Source organism: Hippichthys cyanospilos, chromosome 20 (assembly GCF_059441005.1).
Source record: "Hippichthys cyanospilos isolate Australia breed blue-spotted pipefish chromosome 20, RoL_Hcya_1.0, whole genome shotgun sequence".
In the NCBI taxonomy this organism is placed as follows: Eukaryota; Metazoa; Chordata; class Actinopteri; order Syngnathiformes; family Syngnathidae; genus Hippichthys; species Hippichthys cyanospilos.
Window position 1 is genome coordinate 9,117,330 of NC_142388.1, and position 24,040 is coordinate 9,141,369.

Here is a 24,040-nt window from a genome sequence, read left to right on the forward strand (position 1 = left end):
CAAAAAACAGATGACTTGACATGCGACAGGCTTTATGACGATATATATATATTTTTCATCGTAAAAGTCACAAATATTACCCAAATAATTTTTGTTTTATAACACTTAGCAACTCGGTTCTCTCCAGATGATTCCCAGCCTCCGTGGAGCAGCGACGACCCTCCGCAACGGAACTGACCTCTGGCACACAAAGCTTCCTCAGCGTGGCGCCGTTCGTTTTCACAAGCTGCCGCCGCCGCCACACTGATCCTTTACAACAACATCCCACTAAGCCACATTCCTCCTGGAGCTCCATATATGCATGCGTGCGACTGCCATTATGAATAGTTGTTAACAAGAACGATTAGCGGGAAAAATGTGTGTTTTAACCATTGTAATCTGATTACTGTACATTGACCAAAGTCACATGATTGAGAGGCGTGTTTGCATTTTTCAAGTGTGAAACAACAACTGGGTGATATGGTCTTGAAATAAAATATTAAAAAAAAAAAAAAACTTTTCCCTCAATATAATTTTTTTTAACTTTCTTTTTAATTATTTTTTACATTTATTTTTTTTTCTGACACCAGACAAGATTTGAAAGTTGTTTTTTTAAGATCATGTTGACAATACTTACAGGTATGTTATTAGTGTAAGCAGTGCACGGTGTTGGAATACAGAAGCTGCTGGGAAATAACCTATTTCTAATTTATTTAAAAATATTTAATATTTATATATTATTCATATATTATTTATATATTATTTTATTAACACATTTTACTATTCAATTTATAAAATATATATTTTATTTTAATTACGTGATTTCAATTTATTTTTGAATTATTTTAATTATATCTTTAATCTAATTATTATATAGTTTATGATTTAGTATCAGTAATTCTACTGAAGTAATTTTACCCGCTACAGTTCGAACGGAACAAAATGAGTGTGGTGAAAGATGAGTTGATGATGCGTGTTTTTGCCTCAGTTCTCAGAATGAGGCCCCAGCGCGACGCGCTTCATCTTTCATGTCAAACGATGAGAACTAAACACGCCTTTGGTCCCCTCCAGGGGCCTCAAATTCACAAAGGCTCCACCCGTCAGCTGGATGTCGATGCATGTCTTTGGCGTTTTAATCCCTTCTTTTTTTCTTGTGGCAACAAAAGCTTGAATTACGCTGCAACGAAGGTTCCAAGAATTCCTCACAATGCGTGCACCCCGATGAATTCACAGGGGCTGCGTTTGGCCGATGTGTGATTTGACCACAGGGGGCAGTATATAGTCATGCAGAGGTGATAGCGCAGAGGAAGAAGAGTTTCACAAAGACTGAAAGTGACCCAGAAAAACACCGTTGGTTTTTTTTAATTGTTATATTGCCTGTCTCTATGTGTTGCTGCATCATAGTAATCAAACATCCATGCTTCAAGCATTGTGCCGCCACATAAATGCTATTTGTTCGCCTGTTTGTGTCACACGCCACTGGACTTAGAGGCAACATAGCGCTTGGTAATAAATCGAATGAATGTATTTTAAACTGCGTTTTTTCAAAATGATCTTTATTTTGACTTTGAGATTATGGAGGATGCTAATGGAAGGTGTACAAAACATGTTTACAATAGGTACTAATTATGAGGTATAGTCCACTAAATTAGCCATTTTTCATGAGGAAAAAGTTAATATTTTGTCTAGAGTTAATTTGATAACTGAAATATTTCTCATGCACAATTATAATTTTAAAAATTACATGTATTCACTGCGTCGACTGAGAATTACATGATATCTGCTAAAAAGCTCCATAACCTCCCATCGTGGCTTAAATCGTGAACGTCACAAGATCCACAGTTTTTATTTTATCTGGCCTGAATATCTTCCACTGGATTTGTTTATATTATTAAAAAAGAATTTCAAATAAATGTGTATTGGGGTTATTTCATCGATTGAAATCATAGTTTAGACTTGATATAGTACTTGTATAATATACACTAATCCCTCGTTTATCGCGGGGGTCCCGTTCCAAAAGTAACACGCGCAAAGTGAAATCCGTGAAGTAGCCAGCTTTATTTTTTTGTTGTTGTTCTACAATGCAACAATAAACTATAGAAAAAAACAAAAATCGAAACCTGTTTAAAGCCCCAAATTTGTTTAAGACAATCATTTTAATATAGTAATGCAAAGTTGGAAACATTGCCAGTATTTCACAGTCCCAGCTATGCCTCTTCTTCCTGAACCCGCACATTGTTGAGTATGTGTTAATCAAAGTGAAGCCTCCTATATCATAACAATAGACTTGAAATTTCAATATATTAAAAAAGAAATCTAAGTAAAAGTCATATTTCCAAAGCTGTGCATTTTTCCGTTGCTCTCTATGTAAGCACACAAACGTGTGCGTTTCCCCTCGGTACGCCTACGAGTCACGTGATTGGCTCAGTGAGCCCAGGCTGTTCATCAATGTGCTTACTAACACGTTTGTGTACATGCTGAGTTTTGCGGACAGGAGAGACACAGGAAAGAAGAAAGCAAGCTTCTGGATCCTCTTGCCTTTTGTAATAAATTGACAAGCCAATACAGAACAGCGTCAATATTTTATTTAGAGGCAACAGTAAAGCCCCACAATGTGCTGTAAAAAAACATTCACACTGTAAAATAAATCCGTGAAGCAGCAAACCCGTGAAAGATGAACCGCAATACAGCGAGAAATTACTGTACACATTCTTCGTGAAAAAGCGTTAGACCCGGAACCTTCCTCGCGTGTTGTTCCGACCCGGAACGTTGGCGGCTTTGCGACGCGGAAGCCGTTCAAATCAAACCATGGCGGCAAAAATAGACGGGCAAGATGGACCAGAGACAAACGAGGACTTTCGAGTGCGGGTCGCGTCCAAAAAACAAGTTATCGAGCAGATGGATCGGTATAAAGACATTTTGAACCAAGCCCTGGACGGACAAACTGGAATTTCGGAGGAAACCAAGCGACTTTTACTTGAGCAGCTGCTGGCTGTGAGTTTAATGACGATTCGCCTTATTCTCGGATATTAAAAAACAAAAATCGTCACCGTTCTTATACTTTAAAATACAACTTGATAGCAATACAAGTCATCATAAATGACTTACGCGTTAGATGCAGTGTACACTGTAGAGCAATTGAGTTAAATACGCGGATGCAGACGACATCGTCGTTAGCTTTATTGACAACAGGTCGAAAGACAAGTTTGTACAGTAAAAAAAAACCGCATAAATGCCCAAAACACGACTTAAACTAAATTTTGTAAGACGATTTTACTTTATAAGAACTTAAAGTAATGCGGTAATTTAATGTAAAAAAAAAAAACATCTCTTGCTTCCCCGACGTTGATGCGCACATCGGCCACAAGGGGGCAGTATACTAAAAATATAAACCACTCAATTCGCTAGTAGGTTGCAGTAATGTTTTTCTCCGAATTAAAAACAAAATAGGACGTGACGAATGCTGTGCTAATAATTAGCCAAATATCTATGGTGTAGTTTATATATAATTTGTGGGGCTACTTTACTATTCTGATTAACATGGTGTCCTTTGTTTCCAGGATTTTGAGGCCGCCGTTCAAGCCAACGTGTTGGTGAATGGACAGACGTGGGACGCCGCCCCAGATGATGACGGTGAACAGTCCAAATATGTTCAACTTTCTCCGCCATGCACACTAAAGCGTCTCTTTCTCAGGTGAGGACAAGATCGTCCAGCTGGAGGAGCAGCTGGACAACGCCATCGTGGAGACGACGAGGAAGCGCCGCAAGTTCCCCCCGCAAATCCGGCACTCGGCCGTTTGCGCCCTCAAAGCGGAGAGGCAACTTGTGGTGGGTGCCACCGCATCTACGCTGTTTCCATTTTTAAAAAATAAATTGCTATTGTACAAATGAATGACAATTTTAAATTGCTTATATTTTGTAGGACTTGAATGCAAAAACAATCAGACCTCAGCAGCCGATTCTCACAGACTCTCAGACAGGTAATACACTCAAATATACACACACAAATGCCACTTATCAAAACAACCAACTTGTGTTTTTCGTTTAGAGATCTTGCTAAAGGACTTGTCAGATCAGGCAGCCGGACTGGCGAAACACACCGCGCAAGTCATCAAGGTATCATCACACACAAATATACAAGCACACTCATATAGACAGTGTGTGCGTTTGTGTGCATTTGTTTCAGTCCGTCGACACGCTTCGGCATCAGGCCGAAGGCTTACTGGAGGTGATGGACATGAAGCCCAGTCAGGAGTCGTTGGAGGTGCACCGGGAAGTGTTTGGCAGCGGCCAATTGGCCAGAGCACTGCCTCCCTCGCCAAACCCCGCCCGGTGGAGCAAGAGGCCGCAGTCGGTCCTACGAGACGCGCAGGACGCCCTGGTCTCACTGGAATATGTTGAAAAATAAAATAACATCGTTAAAAAGTGTGATGAGTGGGAACTAATCTGAACAAAAGTCATAATTCAGCACAATGTAATGTTCGTGGATGGTGCTCAGCTCTTAACAATTTGCTATTTAGTTTTTACAGATGTATAGCCTTTTGAAAAAAGAAACAATGTATCGTTAAAAGGTTTAAAAAAAAACAATTGACCAAACGTGTATTTCTCGAGATTTTACTTGCAGTTTACAAAATAACCGCTAGAGGGCGCCGAAGGCTGGAATATGACAGCGCTTCTAACGCTTATTCTGTTTTCTTGGCAAAAATACCGATTTTTTAATATATAAATACGATACATCAAGATTGGGTAAAAGTTTTATATTTACTCAAATAGTCTGTAAATATTTCAGTAAACACCTTCAAGATTCTGTTGTGATAGTTTCCATTTAGTCACCACTCATAAATACAGTTTGACAATAATTAAAAAACAACGTTTTTTATGTTTAAAAAAACAACTATTTAGTTGATTTCCAGTCATGATAAATATATTTTTGACCTATGTTAATACAAAAAATTCTCCGACTTTATACAACTACAGCAACATTTTTTTGACGACATATAATTGGCTACCTCAAGCTTAGTTAGTTGACATATAAATTGACATTTGACCTCAGTCACGTCAAAGTGTCGCACTTCCTCCTTGCGCCATCATCATCATCATTTTTTGTGCAAAGGTCAATGATGACATAAAACGTTGTCCTTCAAGGAAACAGGAACTTCACGCAGCCAAAAAGGGGAAAGAGAACATTGACACGAAGTAACTTTTGGTACTATTGTTTTTCAAAAGTCAACACAGCTTCTAATATAATTCATACTATTAACATATGTTTTGAAAGCCTCCCAAAGAAGAAGTAGCTTATTTGTCTTATTTTAGGAGGAAAAAAAGCATTGTTACCAGTTAGAGCTGTTCAAATTAATCGAGTAATTGATTATCAAATTGATCGACAACTCCTTTAATAATCAAGTCGGTACTTAATCGGATTTCTGCAGTCCTTTGTGATTTTTTTAATAGTTTGTGTGTTTTATTAAAATATGACATTTGAGTTTACTTTGAGAACCGGATGACCGAACCAGGGACTGAATCGATTTCAAAAGGACTGGTGAGTCTTGTTTTTGATTTCTTGTTTTTGATTTGTTGTTGTTGTGTACCACCAAACAAGACAAACCATTTGGCAAACCATCTCTGAATGATGTTGAAGTTTCCTCAACAACCATTTCATTTCAACTGAAATATTTAAATGGAATTGAATTTCTCCAAAAGGAGGTGTATTTTTATTTTATTTTTTTTAGAAACTAATTTCAGGAACTCTGATTAGCATCCTAGCGTGCGCATACAATGACGACAATCTCTCTGTTGAACTATTGACTTGTGTATTTTTACCATTGAAACCAACACAACTTCCCTTTTTATTTTGCATCAGCTTCTCAAGACGATGGCTAACATGCTGAGCTGATATTCTGCCGCTAAGGTTATGACTTGGACTTGCTTCAGATGTCTTGCCTCTTTTTGTGGTTGCCTTGCATCATCATTGTTTTGAAAGAATGACGAAGCATGTGTGTGGGCGTGTGGCCTTTGACCTCATATTAGACACGTGCCACGTGCGGTCTGTCAATATTTAACAGCAGCAGAAAAGACAAAAGTATAGGGAAACAGCTGGTAGTTAGGCCATTTTTTTTATTTGGTCAGGTAGGGTGAATAATTTGTTATAATCTTGGTGTGATTTCAATAAATGTGCATGTTTATAAATAAATCTTAAATTAAGATTTAAATATTTACGAATGTGCTGCCCCGATAGTCCGTCTCTAATAACAGTATTCAAAACTTTATTTATACAAATCTCTGCCAGTGTTGATATTTTTAAAGGACATTTTAAAGACTGCAAGCGACAGTTAGCGCCAGCATGCGAAAAGACAACAAAAAAAATAACTCACCTTATTCTTCTTGCTGGCAAAAAGACTCGTTTAAAAAGGACCGAAGCGCATCAGCAAAGAGCTAAAAACAAGTCGTGGCTTGTTGGAGAAACAGGAAATGACGCTCCAAGAAAACGTACGTCACGTGATAAGGTGTCGAACTCAACAAGCGGTGCTACAAGCTACTCGAATTTTTCATTTCAGATTTATCTGAAAGTCATACCGACGTTGGGATGAGAATTTATTTCTGAAAACAAGTCACACCTTTGCTGTACAACATTTTATTAAGCAGTTTAAATAAAAAAACAAACAAACATGCTGGTCTCTGACCTGCTACATGTTGAACATTTTGGCTCAAAGCTCCGAAGGTCACATGACCAAACAAAGTACAAAAGTGATATTAAAAAAATGTGTAGCTTTATCACACACACAACTTGTGAGGTGTCACCCAGTAAGTAACGCATACGCATAAAATCATGTTTTAGAAATGTAGCCACATCATAGACACAAGACATTTTTTTTTCCAAAACGTCACAGACAAGTAGCCGTTAGCTCAGACGCTAGCATACTCACGATTTTACTCGCGTCGGAATCATTACGAGTAACTCGGGACACGACTTGTTCGGTCCTGAGTGATTATAAATAGCATTTAGCAGCATTTTCCATTCGCAGACGCTATTGACATTTACTTGAAATAAATAAGTTAGAAGAAAAAAAATATCTTTCAGCTTTTTTGTGCATTGCTGAGAAGGAAGTAGTCGTACTACAGTCACAGTGCCATCAAGTGGACATGGCACTTTAAATAAAAAGTGCTCCATCTTCGACCTGGATTGGACAGTTCACGGTCAAGATTGAGATGCAGGTGAGTTTGTCCAATCAGCAGCTTGGGATTGCGGGGTCAGGGGTCAGCCACCTCCTGCAGCTTGAGCAGCGTTGAGGAGCCGCAGCACCTCTCGGGGATGAAAACATGAATACGAAGGTGCCTCGAGACACTCGTTCACTGCCATTGACGGCTATGGACGTCAGAGTCATTTTTACTGGGGCTGCCAGTAAAAGGATTTAAGTGCTGTCAATTCCCGATAATTCAAATGATAAGCTCCGCCCCCTCCATAGGGGAAACAAAAAAGGCCAAAATTCACAGAATTTTGCAAGCGGCTCATCACATGGAGACTGAACACTCGACCTGGTCGAGGCCGAGGAGCCCGCCCGTATCAATCTCCGAGGTGGAGGCGAAGATGGAGCCGACGGCGTCCCCGATGGTGAAGAGGGAATTTTGCCCGCAGACGGCGCTTTGGCTTTCCTGGAGGTGGCGCAAGAGGTCGGCAGTTTCGTGGTCGGGGGTGCGGACGATGCAGGTGGGCCGGTGCTGGTTCAGCATGTAGGACAGGTGCTGCTTCTGCTGGGTCAGAGCTTTGATCTGAGCCTTCAGGTTGATGTTGACGCTCTCCAGCTTCTCTGATTCCTGCCAGCACAAAATGGACGACAGACGTCGCAATGTCAAGTGGATGTTTTATACCAGGTGTTAGCATTAAGCTAGCGGATATTCTAACATCCGCTAGATTGACTTTCTACCATCCGTTAGCATTAAGACGACGGACTTTGACACCCGCTGACAAAAGAGAGATGTGAAATTTTAACATTTGCTATTTTTAAGTTTATTTATTATATATTGAAAACTATAGGGAGCCCCCTGGTGGCCATGTCACAAAAAGAATGTAGCTACAATATGGTCCAAAAAAATTGAAACTTTAAGGTGAAAGGTGAACACGCACCAGCAGCAAAAATTCCGTCCTGTCCTTCTTCTTCTTGCGACATTTGGCAGCGGCGGCCTTGTTGTTCTCCCGCCGCCGCTTCCTCCTGTCCGCCTCGGCGAGGGACATCTGTCGTCATGGCAACAAATTAGCCACGACATCATCGAAAAACATTTTCCAGGCGTCTTCTCTGTCGGCTCACCTGCATTTTCCCTCTGGCGCCGACGTCCGAGCAGGAGCTGGCGCCGTCCGAGCTGAGGTCGGCGCGAGGCGGGCCGTCGGCGCCGCCCGTCAAGTGGCTCAAGTCGTCCAAGGATAGCGAGCCCGGCGGGGACAGACGCGGGACCGGCGAGGGACGCCGCAGCGGCGACGAGCAGCTGACGTCGGCCAGCGTTGGGCCAGAGTTCTGCAGCATCAGCCTGCAATGCCGCAAAAGTCCAATTTAGTCATACAATAAAAACTAAGCAAACTAAAGTAACAAAGTGAAAACATAAAAGCTTGAATAAAAAAAGGAAAAAAAAATACTACATTATTTGTAGTAATTATTCATATATATTTATTATTATAATTGATTATTATTTTATAATAGAACTTTACTCACAGGAAATTACACATGTATTGACTGTAAGTCAATTTTGGACATTTTTGACAATTTGCTAATAGCAAAATGTTTCACATGCGAAAGAGATATTACACAGGTGTTATTTGGAATTATTTACGTTGTTAAATATTAAGTCATTTAGTTGTTTTTTTTAATGCAGATAAATTTTCACCTGAAATTTTTGTTGAAAAAAAGTGAGATTAATCAATAAAAACCCACACATAATCAACGATTAAGAACTTTACAGTGAGATTTTAAAATGTCAAAACACTAAAAAAAAAAAGTCTGACAGTGAGCTCCCTCTAGTGGTACGCAAAAGAATCGTATTTCACTTTCAATTTGAATATATTTTGACTTTTAGTGACTTAACTTTGGAATGTAATACATTTTATTTTTCCACAAGTGAGTGATTAATGTTTAGACAGAATGTACTTTGATATTTTTTGCGGTTACATTTGGTGTGATATTTACTGTGATTTAATTTAAAAGTTGAGCCCGTGAAGAAGGTGCCACAATGATTTTATAACAATAAAAATAATAATAACAATATCAATAAAGATACAATATTACGATTCTTTAGACACATATGGTCATTATTTTCGTTTCGAGCAGGAAAATCAAATTGAACAGCTCAATTTCACCGTCTTAACGGACGCATCAACGTAAACACGAATATGCTCGAAAGGAAACAAAAACACTCCTAAAAGTTCGTCTAGCTCGAAAACAATTGAAGTCAATGAATAGCAGAAGCACTTTCGTCATTCTTTCAACTATTCAACTTTCTGTCTTGGTTCATTTTGCTCCGCTTCCGCGTAGCAAATTCGCCATTCAAGACGAAAAACAAAAACGCCAGCCGGCAAGCGAAATTATCCAAAATTCAACTTACGCGTTTGAGAGTGAGCGAGGAGTGAAGTGGCAGCGGAGACGCTGGTAGGTGCGCGTGTGAATTGCTCTACTCGCGGTTGCGTCACGCTTATATAGAGGCTCACACCACAACCGAGGGGCGGAGCTTGGTGACGGGGGAGGAGCTGTGTCAATGATGCAACCATCTCGAGCGCGAGTTCAAGTTTCAATTCTTTGCTTTTTCTATCTCGAACTTCTCGTTGATATCTGTGTTAAGTATTATTATCATCGCAAGCGTTATGGCCTATTTTACTGTTGAAACATTCTGGTATTATTCTTATATTCTTATTTTTGTAGTATGATTTTTCTCATGAATAACCTTTTGTAATGTGTCATTCTCTTGTTTTTTTTTTCCCCATTGTACACACTTATTCTTTTAAATTTCTTGTAATACTCAATTTTCAGCTAGACTTTATCTTCATTATGAGTACTTTTATTTTTATACTGTCACGTGTTCTAAAAAATGCAAATGAATGGCTTGATAACTTTATTAACATAACTTTCTCACTATACTTATATTACAAGTTGATTACTCATGAATTGACAATGTGTGTGAAAATGTCATGCTTCAACGTCAGATTTTTTGTAGCCTTTAGTATCGGTGATTGGTGTCAGCAGCCAAGACTACTCCATACTTGAACATAAGTCCGGTATCGGCCCGATATACATGGTATCAGCATGATACTCGCCCATCCCTATTCTGATGCTTCTGGATGCAAATGAGACAGTGGCTTCTTCTCTCATCCAGCCGATGACATCATCCTCATATGATATTTATTGTTATGCTTTAGTATTCATTTTGGCAGTTGCTGGCAGGAGTAAACCGGTCTGTCGTTGTTGTTGGAATCAGGTGACCTTCAATTGCTGTCAATCAGGATTAAGATGCAATTGCTGACTCAGCATCTGTTACGCTCAACAATCAGAATTCAAGTGAAAAAAGAAAATATAATGCGTCTAGGAAAATTGACCAAAGCTGAAGATCGGCGCCGCATCGTGGGCCGACGATCCCAAACGGGAAGTAGTTTGGCATCATGACCCCCGAAAGTCTTTTGAGTAAGTCGAAACATTGACATATGTCCTTTGTCTCACTTCCTGTCTCGGTGTGTTGTCACTTAGGAGTTTCTCAACTGGTTTCAGGAATGAGCCCGGATATTTTGGAGGGAAAATAAAACAAAACAAAAGCAGCCACCGCAAAATTACACACAAACAAACATATTTGCTTAAGTTTTACTTTAATAATATATAAAACACACTGGAAATTAAATAGTGGAAGTTATTGACCAAACCAGAGAAATATACAAGAGTTCAAATATAATCAGGCAAATAATCTATCATTTAACCTTTTACAAAGGAGGTGTACCACAGGGGTTCTATCTGTGCACACATAATTTTCCCTTGATCATATATTACACATATCATACATATATATTTATACGTATAATATATATATATATATATATATATATATATATATATATATATATATATATATATATATATATATATATATATATATATATATATATATATATTATATATATATATATATATATAGTTTGTTTGGGTGCAAAATGAATCTTTTAGTTGACAAAAAAAACAACTGTTTCTTTTTATTCCTTCGAAGACAAAGTGAAAGAGCAATGCGAACATCCTCGCTCACAAACACAGCCATAAAAAGTCATAAAACATATACATATCATGTTTATCATAAAATGACTAGGTATAGATGACAAAAGAGTGCTAGCAACAAAAATTCCAAAAGGTGAAAACTCAAATTAGTGCCAGTCGCAATAAAAATTGCAAAAGAAATGTTTCTTGTTCGATAGACATATATTACTAATTGACATGAACATTTGTCCTGGCTTATTTATTTGTGTCCATTTTGTCTCAGGAAAGTGAATTACATCCCACCCAAACAAATGAGAAATCATTGGAAAGGCTAGGACGTCCTCTACTGAGGACACTCGGACTTAGTTGTATAGCTCCAATGAGTCTAAAACCAGAGAACAAAAACCAATGTCCACTATCATGGACACAAATGAATAGCCTGGGGCTCAGGAGGATATGGCTTTGTTTGGAATCTAGAATAAATGTCAATGAGTTTTGCTTTCCATATGGGCCAGCACTTTTTCTCAGGAACTTTTGATTCCTCTGAATAGTGTCAGTGTGTGTGTGTGTGCGTGTGTGTGTGCGTGTGTGTAAAAGACAAGCGGGTGTTTCCCTGCTGGCCAAGCTGTGCATAGCCTCCCCCCATTCCGCCGACATCAAGCGCATGGGATCAAGAAAAGAAAGTGACACGCTTCACCACTTTTAATCGGTTGCGGTATTATTAGATCACGACAAATGTGTGTGCGTGTTATTAATACACACTGATGTGCGTCGTCTTCATTTAGCAGCAGTGTCACACACACGTCACAAACTCCCACATACGATGACTAGGAATGCTCAATAGCCCCTTTTTTTCCGACTGATACCACTACAAGTATACACTCTTTGAGCGCTCATCGATACCAAGCAACGATACTGTGAAAACTTTTGATATACATGGGCAAAGACTTTTCTGATGCATAGGATGATTTGCCAATATCAAACCTTCAGTGTATAGTGACAACAAATCGTGAGTAGGACTTAAGTTCGGTTTTTGGTATTTTTAAGTATCAGTGGTAGGTATCGACGGCCTCACTGGATACCCGAAGCCTTAAAATAAGATCGTACAAGCCTGATACCAATTGGCATTTGGGACGGATGGATCTTTTATTCATGGGGAAAATGTATTGTTAAGATGAGCCGATTTAGGGCCGCAGGAAAATCCTTTGCAGCGCTCTTTTATGACATCCCACCTTGTCACGTTGTTACAACAAACGGGTAAACCTTGACCCCGTTTCGCTTTCATTATGAGGCCTCATTCACTACTACTTCTCCTTTTCCTGACTGACGCCATCGGAGTGTTGCTAGAAGACAAAGTAAAAGTTTGACGCCATTAAGAAGAAAGTGTGGGTGAAAGTGTTGCCGTGGCAACACAGCAGCAGATGAACATCCCGTGTCTTCATCCCGACCGATAAATGACCTCATTTACCGGACGGGATTTAAACAATAAAGAAGAAGCTCCTGACATTCTTAGTGTGTGTGTGTGTGTGTGCGCGTATATATATATATATATATATATATATATATATATATATATATATATATATATATATATATATATTTACACAATATATATGTAACATCAAAAATAAATTGCATTAAATAACTATCCATCACATAGAATGTTTGCTTAATTTTACACGGCAATGTGAACGGCCAGCACATATTTACTTTCCCCTGAAGTGACAATGAATTGCTACTTTATAATGCATGATGCACCTGTGAGATGCTGCGCTTGAAGTCATGTGTCGGTGACGCAATCTCTTCCGGGAAGCGCCGGCTCTTCCGCCGCCAGACCCCCCCCCCCCCCCCCCCCCCCCCCTTGCTTCCACTTCTACCCCGCCACGGCCAATCCGGGAAATCCGCCTCCCTGCGCTTTTCTTTTCCTTACATCCCCCACCTCCCCTCCGATAACGGTCACGACGCGTGCGCAGCCCGAAATCCAGATATACTGTAAGTCCCCGCCATCGGGATCATATTAATAAACATGTTAGTTAGCTATTGAAACCGGACGAAAGGCATGAAATGACCAACAATAAAAAAAGAAAAAAATCTGTTCAGCTTTTACGGTTAAGAGGGCTATTTTGGCAAAGAAATCTTTTTTTGCCATTGTCCCGTTATTGTCTTCAGTCCAGTAAATGATGCGCGTGTTTTATTTATTGCAGAATGTTGGCTAGTATCCCGTCACAATGTGGCAAAACAGCCTTGGTGTTTTTCGAGTCAGGCTCGCTTTTTCGAATGTTTCCTACCGGCATGGAGACAAAGTCAAAGAGAATGTTTGCCCTTTTGTTTGGTGCAAAACCGCAGGAAAAAAAAAAGTTTTCCAGCTTCATTTGCCTCATTCAATATATATAATAATATAAAACGACAAGAAAATCATTTGTGTTTTCCCATCTCCCACGTACACACACAGAGGATTATGCTTTCTATCATACAATACAACAAGTTGTTCCCAAAAGTTCGTCACGCGGGAAATTCGAGATGGGAAAACACAAATGATTTTCTTGTCGTTAGGTGGCTTGGATTCCTAAAAATCCGAACCGCAGCTAATGACGACTGCGAGTCGGGAATCAAGATAAACGAGTTGGGAAAGTTGACTTGGCGTTAAGTAACGCCTCCTTACACATCCAAATAAGGATGCAATAATAACACAACCGTTATTGACTGCAGTGGGGGTGATAGCATATTTTTTGTCAGTTTTGTTGATACAAAAAATGTGAACAAAACCCAGGACAAAAAAAGCAGGGAAAAAAATGTGTTGACAACGCGGATAGTGGTTCTCAAATGGAGGTACGCAAAGACGCTTCTGTAGGAACATGACATTTTAACATGATTTGCCCCAATGTAAGCAAATCTAAATTTCTACTTTTTAATGCCATGATAGTAATATGTTCCTTTTCAAATTCAGAGCAAATTAACTGGAACAAGAGAAATACTGACAAATTGTGTGCAATGTAATTTTTTTTTTATGGATTTACATTGTCATTTGTGATGCGACTTGGATAGGAAAAAAAAACCCACATAAAGTCAAGAACTAAGGCACTCTGAACTAAGGCACACGCAAATGAAGGTTTTGCTGTTTTTAGGGTATAATCTAGGTGATGTCATTATTAACTCATTTCATAGCCAAATCAACGATTTAACTCCAATATTAAAAAAAAAACAACAAAAAAAACCTGTAAATAAACACAGGGGATTGATGTCTGGAACTCAGCAAAGACGTATAAATACGTCTCTGGCATTGAATGAGTTCATTTAAAAACAAGAGAACAAATAATTCACGGCATTATGTTTTGCTAAGAAAAAGTCTTGTTGAAAATGGTGCTTCTTAGTGACGATCAAAAGTGACTCAATGGAACAAGCAAGGCACTGATTGTTCCAAAAGAACAAGGGAGTGCCAATCAAATCTGCGGCAGATGACGGAAAATGAACGCTTTGCACAATTCCTCGCGTGCGCTGCGAACTGTAAGCGGATCGCGTTAACATTCCGCGCGGCTGTCTGCTGTTTATGTTGACCTGGCTGTTGCCGCGGCGACGCCAGACGCGCCCTGGACTTCCACCCAGGGAGGGCGGCGAGGGCGCTGCCCAGAGGGAAGCCTCTACGTCAGGCCACGTTCCAATAAAAATACTTTCTGCCCTCCGGCCTACTTTTGAGCTCAGGGTTTTGACGTGAAATGAAGCGGATGATTGAGTTGCGTTAAATCCTTTTATTTATCTTTTTGGCTGAGATATTTAGATTTCAGTTCCGTAAGAGAAAAGACAAAAAGAAAACATTACGGAATGGAACGTGTCCCAGGATTCCCAGACTGGGCTGGCGTGGCGTCACGCATTCTGCACCTCCATGTGTGTGGCCTATTTTTAGATGATGGACACGCACGCACACACACACACACACACACACGCAAAATACACACCGTGCCCTCTGTTTAGCGCAATGACATAAAAAGCGTCAGAGCCCAGATTAAAACAACTGATATCATCACGTAAAAACACATGAGGTCCATCGGGACGGGATTGGGTCATCGCAAAATCACGTGATTGCGTGGGCCCGCCCCCTTTTGCTGCATTTGTTTACATATGGACCACGACAAGAACACAGCAGGGATCCGACGACGAAAGATTGCGTGCTCAGGTGAGATGACATCACCTCAGTCTTCAGCGTGAGTGACCTCAGCCCGCATCATCCTGAATACCAAATGAGGAATTGACCCCCCCGCGAACCCCCTCCCTCCCTCCACCAATCAGCAGAGGCCGCTCTCGCCCAATCGGGCGGCAGCTGACGGCACGGAGCCGCTCAATAATGCAGAAAGCCGCCGCCGCTAGCGTTAGCGCTCGTGCAGGGCGCGTGGGGAGGGAGGGGGTCTGATAGTGGGCTAAGAGGATGATGGCGGATGATGTCATCGCCACGCGTCCACCCCTCTGCCCGTACTTGTGACTCACCGGGATTACAAGCACAACAATAGTCAAGACACTTCGAAAAAAAAAAAAGGCCATTAAAGTGGGTTGAGGGAATGTTCCGGAACTAACCTGGGGATTTCGATATCACATTTTTCAAACCAATACGGGTACAAGTACTCAACACTTGAGTAGTCACTGATACTAAGCACTAATACCACTAGGACTTTTTATTGACAAAATTTCCTTCAAAAAACCAAGGACAAATCATCTTGCAGACCTACCTATTCGAATATCATTTCGAGACACCGCTTAATCATTTGTGTCCACTGTGGTGTCCATTGTCTTTCAGCAAGACAGCAAAGGTGCCTGCATCACATCCAAACACGTGAGACATCATCAGAAAGGCCAGCATGTCCTCTACTGAGCATGCTACTTCTTAGTGAGGTAGCTCCAATGAATCAAACGCCAGAGACAAAAAAATGAAATAAAACAAATGTCCACTACAGTGGACACAAACAAATCTCAGGATGACGCAGCATTTTCCTTATAACTTCATGAAAATAATGGAAACTTTCTATTCTAAGTACTAAAGTAATCAACCATTTGAGGTAATTAGGTGCCAAAATAATTGACTTAAGTAACCGATTAATTTAGTACTTAACTGGGTCACGTAATCGAATACCTTAGTATTGAATAACCTAAAACAATACAACAGTTACAACTAAAGTAATCGATTACTTTAGTCTTAATTACCTAAACTAATTCAAGACTTTAATTGGTAAATCATTTCGTACCGGCCATTTTTATATCCTCCTTGAGACAAATACTTGAGAAAAAAAGGTAATTGGAATAAAAAAAAAAAAAAAAAAAAGTCTTTGGGAGTGAATGAGTTCATAAAAGGTTGATTATGTTGGCTTAGTTTTAGAGTCTTATAACGCGCGGTAACGACATAAAAGTAAGTACATGATTGCAGCTGGCACAATCCTGCACCGAAACTTCCATACATGGAAAGAAACAAGCAAGCTCATGCGGAATATTTGAACAGGTGACACAGACGCACTTGACTGGACGCCAGGCTAACAATTGCAGCGTAGACGGCGAAGACGATGACGAAAGTTTAAAAGGATATCATAAAAAAGTTTTTGTTCTTGTGGAAAAAAGCTGCAGGTTAAACGTGTTTTTGCTGACTTTCACGCCCCGAAGCAGCAATTAGGAAACGCGATTGGTTTTCAACACGCTGCGCTGGAAGAAAACGTCAGGCCGTGACGTAATCCTGTCTCTGCATTTTTTTTTCTTTTTCTAAACACCTTTCCTTACAGATTAACTCTACATATACATATGTGCATGTATACACACACACACATATGTAAAACACATATATACGTGTATATATTATATATATATATATATATATATATATATATATATATATATATATATATATATATATATATTAGTCCTCATTTTGCATTCTTATATTTACCTTAATATAAATGTAGCATATTCTCTAATGTAACCTATTGAAATAATAATAATCATGTATTCATGTTTTCATATTCAAGGCATAATGGATTCATTAAATGAGTATATAACAGATATGATTTCATATTACACTTGATTGTGAGTGCATCTGCATAGTTATAGTCTAAACAAAATGCAGCGCTTATTGTGCTATAGGATGAGCATATTTTTGTTTTTAAACCTGTTTTTGCAATTTTACATTGTATTTAATATCTATGCACATCTAATGAAGAATATTTCCATCAGATTTAGATAAAGTGAACTGCCGTTATTTAGGGAATAGCAACTGGAATGAGCCAAGAGTGGTGAAATCTGTGTGCAGATTTTGGGGGGTTTAACACTGAAAATTATATAAGTCTTAATATTGAAATCAGTGAATAGGTGATTCGGTAGGTAACGAGACATTGGTACACCATATTTACTACAAATGTAATGTTTACAGTAATTATATTAGGTAGAATACTCAAAGGTTTACTTTGTCTTTCAATGTAAGCATATTTGAATATTTAAAGTAACATTATGTCACATCTGATATTCTTTGCACATCAAATTGAGTTACTTTAGATTAAATATTATTTAATTATATTATTTATTATTTAATTAAATCAATATGGATTTATTTTTAAGTCTTGCATTATATCATTCTGAGTCAGCATTTTCCCAGGGTTTTTCCAACTGTGATCAAGACACAAAGCAGCGACCTCTATTGGCAGGAACGCTGTCACTATTGGATCGCTTTGGATTTGACCACTTAAGACTTAATATAGCACGTTAAAAAGGATGGATGTTAGATAAGGATAGATAAGATAATTTCAAATATTTCAATGGATATTACATATTATGAGACATATGACAATGAAGGCTCAAGGAATTATGGAACATTCCCATAAAAAAAAAACAGTGAATGGGCGACACCCTATGGACAGCAAGCGGAACTACATTGACCCAGTTTGTCGTCATGGAAACTAAAGGCGTGCGCTAAACCTTCCACCCTAAAACTGAATTGTGTTGTAAACTTTGCCAAATAACTAAATTAAGACACCTGAGAATGCTTACAAATAATAATAATAGTTTTTCTTTAATTATGTTTTTTTTAAATTCCAACAATTGTTAAAATTAAAAGCGCCACAAGTAATTCACACCAATGCGGCCATTTTGTTAGAAAACAGTGGAAAACAGCGTTGAGTGTCCTCAAGAGAAGCCACGCGTGTGACGAAGAGACAAAATGACATCCGCATGTCCCACTTACCTGCCACCTCCGCTGCGGCTTGGTCCCTTTGAGAAGACTCCAATTCCCATAGTGCAACAGTGTTTGTCATAATCCAGCTCAACTGAAATTAGTTTTTGGGAATGGGCACAAAAAAAAAAAAAAAAAAAGAGAGACCTTGTAATTCCAGTGTTGGTGTCCAACTAGTGTATTTCCTGTGGGGTGCTGAAGCTGTCGTACACGTTGGCGGCAAATTTTTTCACTTCGTCGTGCATCAGAAGCTCCTAAAAGATGACAGGAGGACCAAAATAACTCTTGGTTTGAAAAAAACAAAAACAAAAAAAAAACAAAAACAGTGGTCATGTATTAAATTTCCCGTTCCCCTTATGAACCAACAGTGCCATCTAGCGGAGTTTAAAAAAAACAAGTGCTACACATAGCTTTTTGTCCATCATAAGTGTTACCAAAGGGATTTTTCAGGCATTTAACAGCGTTAGTTAAAATTATTTAGTTTTACTTCATTAGTGAAATCCATTTTAAAGCTTCACACATATAATAGCAAAATACATGCATGTGAGTAGCAAGTATTACATTTCACCAACAATTCTAGTTTTTTGTTTGTTTTCTTGTTGACTTTCAAAAGTATGATGAAGTTTGTCACCTGAACAAAATGTCCTGGTGTCTCGCTGCAGATGGTGTTGATCTGACCGTTGATGATGGGGATGATCTTGGCCAGAGGGAGACTGACGGACGGCAGACTACACACACACACAGATGACGGGACTACAATATAATTCATGACGCGCATAAACAGACTAAGTTGCGTGCTGCCTCAAACTGACCTGTGGGGGTCAGCATTGTGGGCGGAGTCGGCAGGCGGCGGGTGAAAGAACTGCGCCACGTTGTCGAGGAGACGAGAGAATCCTCGGTGCAGGCACGAAGTCAACACGACGCTGAAGTCTGGACTGAGCACAACAACACGCGTGTTTGTTAGCTGACATGTTTCTTGGTGTGAAGAAGAAGGTAACAAGATGGCTACCTGTCCATCATGTCTCGGGTCTCATTGAGCAGGCGGATGGTCAGGACGTCGCTCTCAGTCAAACCGCATGCCTGAATGGAACGCCGACCCATTATTAAAAAGGGTGACCCGATCTGACATTGATTGTGTGTGTGTGTGTGTACCTGATCGGCGAGGACATTGTCGTCATCGGCCATCATGTAAGAGGAGAGCGGGCGGTGGGGACAGGCCTCCACCTCGGCTCGGATCCAACTCACATGCTGCTCCAACTCCTGCAGACTCAAACTCTGCTTCAGGCACACACTGCACACACAACACACTTTTTTATGTGCACCGAGAAGCATCTTACATCGTTTGGTTTGGTCTAGAACCTCCTCTGATAGGCTAATTCATTGAAGAAGAGACGCGTTACAATTTTTGTCCAGGCATTGCAAATACTAATAATCGAAGTGGAATTTTTGTTTCTTCTTACCCTTCCAGGGATTTCTGCACTGACTTCTTCACTATGGTGATCAACTGAGTCAATCCTGCACAGGGAAAACTTGATTTTAGATTTAAAGAAGAAAGCTTCTAGTAAAAACGCTTTGATATTTTCCTTACCGTCACCAAGGAGATGTTGAATGCTGGACAAATACTGCTGTTGGACATCTGGTGGCGCCTGAGGAGTCTGACAACACACAGACAAAAGCTCACACCTAATTTTTAATATATTTTATTGTTTACAGGAACCTCCTTGTCAATGAATCATACATAACCCTCTAAAAAGATCTTTTGAGAACAGAGTTCTCAAATTCCTCACCGCTGAGGTCTTGCCCAGGGAGTTGTCCAGGTAGAGGTAGCCTCCGATGATGTTCAGCTGGATCCTCAGAAGAACCACCAGCATGCACGTGCTGTATACGGCCACCAAGCTGCGCGTGAAACCTGCCACAGAGAATGCCGACATTAAGGTCAAGATGAGGAGACGCCAGTAAAGAGGTCAAAGCGTAACTTACTCATGATCTTCAAATCTTCCCAGATCTCCACTTTATTAGCCGGCCTGTCAGGATGAGAAGCAACAGAAAATGTCAGCAGGTTTTACAGCAAACTATTTGAGCTCCGTAACTCTGAAAACTTGACTGGCCTGGTCTTCAAGATGGCGGTCAGGCTTTCCGAGTTGAGCTGGTTGACAATGGCTTCTCTCAGTGGAGGCAACATGGACACCACTGAAAGGCGCTGAAAATCAACACATCTCGAAAATTTTGATTATTTATTCTTAGTTAATACTGACTCCCTCACCAGTCATGTTGCATGTTCTCTGGTTGCTCTCAAAGTGGAACTGACGTCTGGCCTGAGCGATGTATTCGGTGGCCTCCTTCTCTTGGAGTTCCCTGATCTTGGACCGGGCATATTTGCCCAGGAAGTACACACCTGGTGGAAGAACAAACCGGGAAGTATATCTTGACTGTAAAACGAAATATCATGAGGTGCTGACGAATTACAATTAACAAATGTAAATACATTAAGTCGATGTTCCAAACATCAAGTATTATTACAGTATTTAGACTATAAAGCTTTAACCTAACACAACAAGGAAGTTAAGTAAATTATCAAAGGATGTCATTTATTCTACCAGAATCAAGCAAATATTAACAATCACAACTATCATACTACTGGACTTTATCCGAAAGTCAAGAAAATTCAACTACTCATTCACCAAGTGAATTCCTTAAAGTAGCATTAGCAAACAGGCTAACAATTTCTACCGTACTCTACCTCCAACAACAGCTCCGGTAAAGATAAATTTCCTCTTGTGACGCTTCACAAAATTCCAAACGGAAGAAAACATCCTCGCGCAACGAGAAACCTTCTACGGTGTAAAAGTCCACAAAAGAGTCCGCACATTTATCTTTGGACGCGGTGCTCGAGCAACATGGTTAACTCGTGAGTTTCGAGTCTTTAGCTTAAGATAAGTTAGCAGCGTGCTGTCAACATCGTCGACGGATGTTGCGTCACAGTTCACTAAAGCGGAAGCGGAATTCGACACCATATTGGATGTGGCAAAATGGAACAAATAGGTCCGTTCTATATTATCTTCCCCTTCCAGTGCAGTTTCCGAGTATGAACATTCTAGTAGCAGAGCAGAGCACATGGAAAAGCGAGACTTAAAAAAATACATACATATCATGAAACACACAATGTGAGGTTGCCATGACAATGGCGGTGCAGTGCGTTAAAACTGCTTACTGTCCGACTGACGAAGATGTCGCAAAATGGATGGACTGCGCTTTTGATATGGTAAAACTCTTAACGTACGTCGCTCTATGATTATTTATTTAACCAGTATGCATATGCGTGTACTTGCAGGCAAAAGAGGCTCTTGACAAGGGAGAAGTTCCGGTGGGATGTTTGTTGGTCTACAAGGATAAAGTTGTCGGAAAAGGAAGGAACGAAGTCAACGAAACAAAAAATGTAGGCACGGGAATTCTCATTTGTAAAATCTCTCTTTTTCCGCAATAAATGATTCACTTTTTCAATAAAAAAAAAAAAAAATCATTCATCTTGTCTGTAGAAAACCTCTCCGTCGCTGGGCGTTTTGAGGATGAACTATAACTCTTTCTGGCTGTTTGACATTATGGTGTTTGTATTTGAGGCAACCCGGCACGCAGAGATGGTGGCCCTGGACCAGCTCCTGGATTGGTGTCGCAATAGCAACCAGGATGCCAGGAGCGTGTGCGAACAGACAGTTTTGTACGTCACCGTGGAGCCATGCATCATGTGCGCCGCTGCGCTCCGACTCATGAGTATCCTTCACTCACCGGTCACGAATTTTACGCTTCACAATTTGGCATCATGTTCCATTCCATTTTCTCTTAATTTGAAAAGAAAATGTACTGTTTGTCACAGAAACTAGGTGTATTCGCTGATACCTACATAAACCTTGTTAGAAATTGTCTTCACGTACCCTGGAATCACTTTTGTTTTCCTTGACCGTGTGTCGGACATTCCTGTCGTGGCGTACGGCTGCGGGAACGAGCGATTCGGAGGCTGCGGCTCCGTCCTGGACGTTTCCTCGGCTGAGCTGACTCGCACGGGAAATTCCTTTAAGGTAACAAGTTGGCTACCAAGTTAAAATATATGTATGTTGTGTGTGTGTGCGAGAGACACACTGTTTGTGTGTTTGCGTAGTGCGTCACAGGCCACAGAGCAGACGAAGCCGTGGAGATGCTGAAGATGTTCTACAAGCAGGAGAACCCCAACGGTCAGCATTAAATGAACACTAATCACTTCTAAATTTGACCTGGTTAACTTCTTTATACACTTGTATAAAAGTATCATGTTTAAATGTGCCTTTTTTTTATTTAAACTATAAACATTTGTTTTCTTACAGCACCCAAACCCAAAACCAGAAAGGAGTGAGACAGATTTGATTTGAATAAATGTCCTTTTTTTTTTAACCTTTTTTTTGACGTGTTTTCTCTTCATTTCTAATAAAAATCTATATCAAGTGGCGTGAACTGAGGACTTCAAATAACCTGCCAGCAGAGGGCGCCGTTACCATGGAAGTCTATTCGTTTCAGTAAAAAAAAAAAAAAAATCACCAAGGAGGGGAAAAAAATCGTTTTTTTAAGTCAGAAGCCAGTATCTGCCAGTGTTTTTGTTTTTCATATATCAGAAGAATTTAAATTGATTTTTTTTGTTAGTTTTTTTAAGTTTGGAAAGAAAAAAAGGTGTTTAGATGAAGCTCCAAATGATTACAACAACACTATTTGAAGAAACAAGATTCTGACACTTGAAAATAAATCAAATAAAAGCAAAATGGTGGCGCCAAACGGTTCGACTCATTAGCATGCAAATATATGCGTTTGGATGTCACCTGACAGGAGGAGATGTGTGAGGAGAGTGCACACGTGCACACACTTGTCACATTTCAAAACAAGCGCCACCTAAAATGAGATGACACATTTTGGAAAGGTGAGACGACAGTGCCTGGGAAAATTTCTTCAGTTTTAGACAGGCAATTTCAGTGTGTGTTTTAACACGGAGAGTTCTGTTGATGTTATTCTTGTCATTTCTTTTAAGCGTGAAAATATTGAGAAATGCAAACGTTAGCTCCGCCCATGTACATGCTATTTCTTGCTTTTTAATAATAATAAAAGCGTTGAGTGTGATGATTTTTATTGAACATTTACGTTGTTTGACTTTTGAATTTTTTAACTTTTGACGTGTTTGGATTTTTATGTCTTTAACCATCGCTGTATTTAATGTATTGGAGATGGTTGACGTTTGAACCATCATAAACATTTAGGTTGTTTGAATTTTGAATTGTTGGACTTTTGAGGGGTTTGGCTTTGAGGCGTTTAACCGTTGGGTTGTTTTAATTTGTAAAGCATTTGACCTCAGGGGTGTTCAACTCTTTAGTCACTTCATTACGGACATTCAGTTTGTTTGACTTTTGAACCATTGATTGACATTTACGTAATTTGACTTTTAAATGTTGGGACTCATATGGATCTAATTCGATGGTGCCTCTAAAGAAGTGTCCGGTGACTGGAAGCAGACAAAAAGGGCAAAAAGCAACTACATGGATTTTGAATTTATTGTTCAAGTTTGTCATCATCATTCAAGTTCAGTAGTTGGGTCAGCGTTCTGTTAAACATTAGAACCTGATCCAATAAATATGGGTTA

General features: G+C 39.7%; 4 protein-coding genes and 2 long non-coding RNA genes across 8 annotated transcripts; 3 read left to right on the top strand and 3 right to left on the bottom strand.

Annotated features, from left to right (window-relative positions):
• Window positions 1-2,756: 2,756 nt before the first annotated feature.
• On the top strand, window positions 2,757-4,676 carry nsl1 (NSL1 component of MIS12 kinetochore complex). Of its 2 annotated transcripts, XM_088403757.1 has the most exons (6): window positions 2,757-2,973; window positions 3,540-3,612; window positions 3,674-3,807; window positions 3,902-3,959; window positions 4,028-4,095; window positions 4,166-4,676. In XM_088403757.1, exons 1-6 carry the CDS (start codon window positions 2,788-2,790, stop codon window positions 4,385-4,387), a joined length of 741 nt encoding a protein of 246 aa, XP_088259883.1. In that variant the 5' UTR covers window positions 2,757-2,787; the 3' UTR covers window positions 4,388-4,676. The 2 variants fall into 2 exon arrangements, with proteins under 2 accessions (XP_088259883.1, XP_088259882.1); XM_088403756.1 differs by having other exon boundaries at window positions 4,028-4,676.
• On the bottom strand, window positions 3,872-6,494 carry LOC148407259 (uncharacterized). Its single transcript, XR_015863851.1, has 2 exons — window positions 6,351-6,494; window positions 3,872-4,366 (listed from the first exon to the last, which is right to left on the bottom strand). It is a non-coding gene; the product is annotated as an uncharacterized LOC148407259 (long non-coding RNA).
• LOC148407260 (uncharacterized) lies at window positions 5,118-9,260 on the top strand. Of its 2 annotated transcripts, none has more exons than XR_015863853.1 (2): window positions 5,118-5,518; window positions 5,840-9,260. It is a non-coding gene; the product is annotated as an uncharacterized LOC148407260 (long non-coding RNA). The 2 variants fall into 2 exon arrangements; XR_015863852.1 differs by having other exon boundaries at window positions 8,317-9,260.
• atf3 (activating transcription factor 3) lies at window positions 6,595-9,649 on the bottom strand. The gene is made up of 4 exons (XM_088403758.1): window positions 9,568-9,649; window positions 8,283-8,499; window positions 8,102-8,209; window positions 6,595-7,791 (listed from the first exon to the last, which is right to left on the bottom strand). The coding sequence occupies exons 2-4, from the start codon at window positions 8,493-8,495 to the stop codon at window positions 7,489-7,491; spliced, it is 624 nt and encodes a 207-aa protein (XP_088259884.1). The 5' UTR covers window positions 8,496-8,499; window positions 9,568-9,649; the 3' UTR covers window positions 6,595-7,488.
• Window positions 9,650-18,209: 8,560 nt separating this feature from the next.
• Window positions 18,210-21,342, bottom strand: pex3 (peroxisomal biogenesis factor 3). The gene is made up of 12 exons (XM_088403382.1): window positions 21,128-21,342; window positions 20,651-20,782; window positions 20,496-20,577; window positions 20,368-20,411; window positions 20,175-20,296; window positions 19,976-20,042; window positions 19,848-19,902; window positions 19,540-19,678; window positions 19,397-19,467; window positions 19,200-19,322; window positions 19,019-19,115; window positions 18,210-18,641 (listed from the first exon to the last, which is right to left on the bottom strand). Exons 1-12 carry the CDS (start codon window positions 21,198-21,200, stop codon window positions 18,561-18,563), a joined length of 1,086 nt encoding a protein of 361 aa, XP_088259508.1. The 5' UTR covers window positions 21,201-21,342; the 3' UTR covers window positions 18,210-18,560.
• Window positions 21,343-21,435: 93 nt separating this feature from the next.
• On the top strand, window positions 21,436-22,869 carry adat2 (adenosine deaminase tRNA specific 2). Its single transcript, XM_088403613.1, has 6 exons — window positions 21,436-21,649; window positions 21,719-21,823; window positions 22,005-22,155; window positions 22,354-22,460; window positions 22,541-22,613; window positions 22,743-22,869. Exons 1-6 carry the CDS (start codon window positions 21,563-21,565, stop codon window positions 22,769-22,771), a joined length of 552 nt encoding a protein of 183 aa, XP_088259739.1. The 5' UTR covers window positions 21,436-21,562; the 3' UTR covers window positions 22,772-22,869.
• Window positions 22,870-24,040: the final 1,171 nt, after the last annotated feature.